This window comes from Cornus florida, unplaced genomic scaffold (assembly GCF_030987335.1).
Source record: "Cornus florida cultivar Cherokee Brave unplaced genomic scaffold, ASM3098733v1 CherokeeBrave_3.0.0_Hap2_Chr08, whole genome shotgun sequence".
NCBI classification, from domain to species: Eukaryota; Viridiplantae; Streptophyta; class Magnoliopsida; order Cornales; family Cornaceae; genus Cornus; species Cornus florida.
The window spans coordinates 21,656,749-21,662,512 of record NW_026775578.1 but is presented as its reverse complement, the minus strand read 5'-3'; the positions used below and the strand labels follow the sequence as shown (position 1 = coordinate 21,662,512).

The window sequence follows — 5,764 nt, the reverse complement described above, 5'->3', positions numbered from 1 at the left end:
AGAAAAAAGAAAAAAAAGAATTCAAAATCGTGAGAAGTTGAAAGGTTTTGATATATTAGATAAATTTATGAATTGAGAGGATGGTCGCCAAATGGAGGAGATACTTTCGAAGAGAGATTGGATAAATTTTTGAGAAAAGAGTATGGACCGTATGGAAGACATAGGACAAAAATTAGAAAAGTAGAAAGTGGTCATATATAGATAAATTAAGTAAAAAAAGATCTAGCAAAAATTTTAGAGAGAAAATGAAGAGAGAAAAATGAATAAATTGTTAGAGAGAAAAAGTGAAGAAAATGTAAGATAGTTGAGCCGTAGAGAGAAAAAGTGAAGCTATGTAATAAAGATAAGGGTGAATATGAAGGGTAAATTTGTCTTTTAATTAGTTAAATAATTACTTTTTTTTAAGAATATACTTACATAAATGACGTGACAAAAACAAATCACGTTTCGAAATTTATTTGGAGACACATGTTCAGTTACTCTATCATTATTTATTTATATTTTGTTAAAGTTATCTTCTTATAAAATATATAACTATCACTCGTTTTATTTTACTTTAATCATTCATCACCCAATCAAGTCAAAAATACTTTACTTTAACCATTGGCTACCAATCAAGTCAAAGATACTTAAGAGGATATAAATTCAGTATATATTTAGTTATTTACCCTTATTACACCAATGCATTTAACCTCATCACACCCGTGCACGACCACTTCTGTAATGGTACAACCATTATTAAATTTAGAGTTGAAAATTTATACCCAAATTTATTAACTCCGTCAAATTCGTTCATTATAATTAAATTATATAGGGTATCAAATTTAAATAAATGAATAATTAATAGATAAAAAATGGATACATATTATAATTAATGAGTGAATAATAAAATAGGTTAAGATGGGTATCCAATTTAAATTACTCAACAAAATCTTAAAATGTCTGTATTTTTAAATTCCTGTATATTGTCATACATTGTTTGATGGAAATTAAAATTTCAGAGTGATATAATTCATATAGTTGAAGTGTAATCTTCAGAAATTTAATCTAATTCTGGAAGAGAGTGATTAATCTAATTCTGAACCTGGTTTTTGTTCCTCTGGTATTAGAAAACCATCGAGTGACACATAGACGATTGATTTTTCTGTTCGCGTCTGGTAGAGAGAGAAAGATGCAGCATTCAATTAGGTCTATTAAACACTCAAGTTATTCTTTTTGGATGATTTTAGACACACACAGAGAGATGCTTATCTATTTGATCTGTAATCGATAAATATATATATATATATATATATATATATATATATATATATATATATATCCGAAACAATATTTCGTCTAAGCATGAAAACAAGATTATAGATTATTTTTATTTTATTTTATTTCTGCTCAAGTTTTTTTTGTTTCAGTTTTGGGGCTTAATTGAAACTATGGTGTGAACCTTTCTCTACTGAATCTTGGACTTCAAACGCTCTGATTCTCCATTTTTCTTGTTTGGAAATTCTAGTTTTTTTTTTTTTACCCATCATGTTTATTATAAAAACCTGAAAGATTGTAGTTAGTATTTGTTATTTGAGAGTTTGTCCTCTTTTCTCTGCTTTTGTTCCTCATCAAATTAAATTAGGTTAATCTTTCTTATTTTTTAATTAAGTTGTTTTTTTAAAGTACAATGTTTTGATTTAAGTTTGATTTAAGTTTGTCATTATGAGAAAAAAATAATCAAAATCTTGTCATTTTGAATTTGTTTTTCAAAAATATTGTAGATTGGTAATGAATTATTAATTGTAACATTCCATTCAATACCAGCTAAAACTCACCCAATTGGCCTGCTAATTAAACCTCACTTAACTTTTACTCTATAAATAATGGAGAATGGTTTTGGTGTAACAAACCGAGACTTCAAACTAAGATTAATGGAGTTTTAATTAATTCTACCTGGTTGCACAAGTTCACTGATACCTCAGACGCATTCATCTAATATTAATTATTGGTAATTGAAAAAAATAAAAATCAAATATTAATGTGATAAAAACATCCTTAACTAGTATCTTCCTCTTACACTAATATAATATTTCTCACAGGTCTTGTAGTGGTTAACTAATATTTTCTATACTCTTGCAGCTGATTTGTTACAACCTTTATACAGGTATTCTCGTCACTAATTCACGGTTTGGATGTAATACAAATCAACAGCTAAAATTTAACTTCTAAATCTGTTTAACTAAAACATTCTAGATATTTACCTACACTCTACATAAATCTCTCATGTTCTAAAAATTTCTTTACTCCCAATCTAAACAAATTCTCCTTATTCTATAGAACTATCCCACTCTCAACATCTACAATTTCTTGTGATTCTAAACCTCTACTTACATATTTAAGTTCAAAGAATAAATCATACATATTTAAGTTCAAAGAATAAATTTCACTAAGCTAGTTTTGTTTGGTACAAGCCTAATCCCCAAAAGCTCTTTTTAAAAATTAATCAAACACTACCCAAAAGAGTTTTCAATGCCAAAGAAGTAAAAGCAGCATTTGAAAAGCCAATTCAATCAGGCCTCCATCCAATAATAACATATTTAATTTCGATGTAGGGGTTTTTTATGCATAAAAACATTTAAATTTATCCGTACTTGATATATACACATATGTTACATGTATAATACTATAATGTACATGTGTGTATATTACATAATCAGCATTCAAAAAGAGATTTAAAAGAAAACAAAATTGAGGAAGACGGTTTGTTTGTTTGTTTGTTTTCTTTTTTTTTTTTTTAGTTTTAAAATCATAAAATTCCCACTATTTTTAAATTTTGATTATAAAATTTCAATCTATTTCAAAAGATCCCTACACTTTTAAAAAGTGATTACATTGTCCCAATATCCGAATCCGACCTGTTAACCAAGTTATGAAATAATAAATTTAACCTTACTATTTAATATTAAATTTAAAATTTTGAAACAATTTTAAAAAATTATAAAAATACCCTTAAACGAGTTCGAGTCATAAATGGGTTGACACGTGAAGATGCAATAAATTGCTCTCTATATTCAGAAATTAAATTCGTTTCAATTGAATCCTTTACATTTTTGCTCTTTCTTTTATTTATAGAAGTCTATTCTTATCTTAACAATTCCTTGGACCTTTCTAAACTCTGAAATAATATGGCCTTAGTCCTTCCTCAACGGGTTCAACCTTGGCTTGGGTCGATGTCTAGGTCAAAACAGGTGTTACGTGAGAACAGATCAGAAAGAATGGACTGGGAGGTTGCTGGACCTCCTTCGGTGGGCCGGGCTGGATTTGGCCTAGTGAGATTTTATGCCTCTTCAACACGATTAACCCATTTACTTAACCGTGTCAGGTTATGGTTGATAGGTTCAACCCGTATAACCCGTTTATGACCCGTTTAACTCAACATGTTATAATTGTAAATATGACTTATGTAATATGTTACATGTTTAAACCTAATTATTATAGATAATTAAGTCATTTCAACATAAACCTTCTCTACACCTTATGAATTTTCTTCTTCTTTTGAATATTTGTGTTAATTATGACAAATTTTTTCTATAATTTATTATTTGATTAAATATTAAATGTCTTGTTTTGATAAAGAACTCATTAAATGGGTTAATACGTTTATCCATTTAATAAACAAGTTAGGTTAGTGTTCAGAGTTCTTGACACAATTTTTAAATTGGGTAGGATTTGAATTTACGTGTTTAATATAATAATCTTAGACAAGACACGATTATAACCTACAAACACGAATTGTCACCCATACTTGACTATATGCTTATAAATAAGCATTACTTGGATTGGATAATAGAAACATAAAATAAAAAAATAAAAAAGCTTGATTTTAATCTGAATGGAGATCATCAAATCAAACCACATTTCTTCTATTTTTGATGTCCATGAATGATGCCCTAGTGATCTGTACAGTCAAATGGGGGTTCTTGAGTGCAAATGCATCGAACCTAGGCGAGAAAACAATGTCCTCCATGTTCTTGACAATGAACTTAAGAGCAGTCTCTTTCAGTGCCTGGTTAGAACACACATCTGCAATCTCAAGCACATCAAGAGCATTGGAGGAGCTTAATGACCCCAACATTTGTTGCTCGCAGAACTTGTGCAGGAATGGTATGTCGTACTTATCGGCCGCCACCGACAATGAGTAGACATGCTTGTCCACCTTCTCTTTAGGCAAGCTTCCACTGTAGAGGAACTCCAGGAGTGACTCTAGCTCTTCATAGTTCAATTCTGGTAGTGCTATGATTGTGTCGTAACTTGGCGGAGCTTTGCATCCATCCGAGTCTAGCATGTTCTTGAATATATTAGACCTTGCTGCCTGCAGATATAAATATCATGTTAAACGTTTAATTAAACATGGTTTGCCATTTGTGTTTGTATTGTTGTGTTTGTGTGTGTGTGTGGGAAAGAGAGAGAGAGACCAGTAATGCCCTATGTGCAGGTATAGGGGGTCCATTATTGCCAGGCTTGACTTGAATATCAGTGTGAATTTGATCTCTAAAAGCAGCAACAAAACCACCCAGGAAAGTCAACTTGTCATTCAGTTCCTCCTCCAACTCCTTCATTTCCTTCAAACATTTTAGTGCATTTGCAAACCCCTGCATACAAAATACAAGGCCAATATATAACGATGTTTAATTGTAGCTAGGACGATTATTTTGGACACCTTATGAGTATTTGCTCTGTAACAATTTTTTGATGAATAATCATTAACTTTTTGACAGTCATACAATTTCAGAAGATGATTCGGAATTGAGTCCATTACGTTTATTTAGAGTGGACAACAGAATTGTTGTTCAGTCCAAAATTCATTTACGAATCATTATGTTAGGTCCTCATGCGTCATGTTTCAATTTTTCTGAAAATAATTTTCAAGAAGTCAAAAAAAAAAACACTACAGAAAAATAAACATGCATCACATAAGAGTCAAAGAATTCTATATAACTCAGAACCCAAACAAAATTCAAACCACAATTTCACACGAACAAATAAATAAAAAATTAAGAAAAAAAATGAAGAGAGAGCTTGCCTTGGACGAAATTGATGGAGAATTAACAGTAGTGGCAATAGTTGATTTAGCGAGGACTCCATTATCACCACCTTCAAGCTTGTTAGTGAAGGTGATTAAGCTTCTGGCTGCCTCGTAGCAGGCTCCGCATATCGTATTCCTCGGAGGCCTTAGAATGAATGGCATCGCGCTACAGATTGAGCAATCCATCTTCCAAATCTCTCCTCACCTTTCTGCTTGATCATCACCTACAACAAACCATCAAACACGCAGAAGAAGAAGAAGAATGAAAGAAACTATTAATTTAACTCTTTCCTTTTATAAAGTCAGTCCCTCCACCTTTGTTTCTTTTAATGTCTCTATATGCTGGTATTCATTACACCTCCTTAATTATTTTATATATCTCGTTAGAGAATTGAAAATTGAACTATTATAACATGCTTATATATATAATATATATCTCTGCAATTTTAAAATGAAACTACTTATTTAGAAAGAAAATGCTTTAATTCCTTTATTGTGAAATGACAAATTTGTCAAAATCAATACCATTCCATTATTTTTTAATTTCATTTTTCTTGGGCTTAAATTAACATTGTCTTTGTAGCCACCTTTATATATCTTTCATTTTTTATTTATTTTATGAGCTCTCCATTTCAAAGAAGCTCAAAATATGAGGGTATTTTAGATTTTTTGATAGCATGGATAATCTTTTTTATT

At 30.3% G+C, this 5,764-nt stretch overlaps 1 protein-coding gene across 1 annotated transcript; it reads right to left on the bottom strand.

The window, feature by feature from the left end:
- Positions 1-3,727: 3,727 nt before the first annotated feature.
- Positions 3,728-5,458, bottom strand: LOC132268497 (BTB/POZ domain-containing protein At3g56230-like). The gene is made up of 3 exons (XM_059769336.1): positions 5,066-5,458; positions 4,458-4,634; positions 3,728-4,354 (listed from the first exon to the last, which is right to left on the bottom strand). Exons 1-3 carry the CDS (start codon positions 5,252-5,254, stop codon positions 3,890-3,892), a joined length of 831 nt encoding a protein of 276 aa, XP_059625319.1. The 5' UTR covers positions 5,255-5,458; the 3' UTR covers positions 3,728-3,889.
- Between the last annotated feature and the right edge of the window lie 306 nt (positions 5,459-5,764).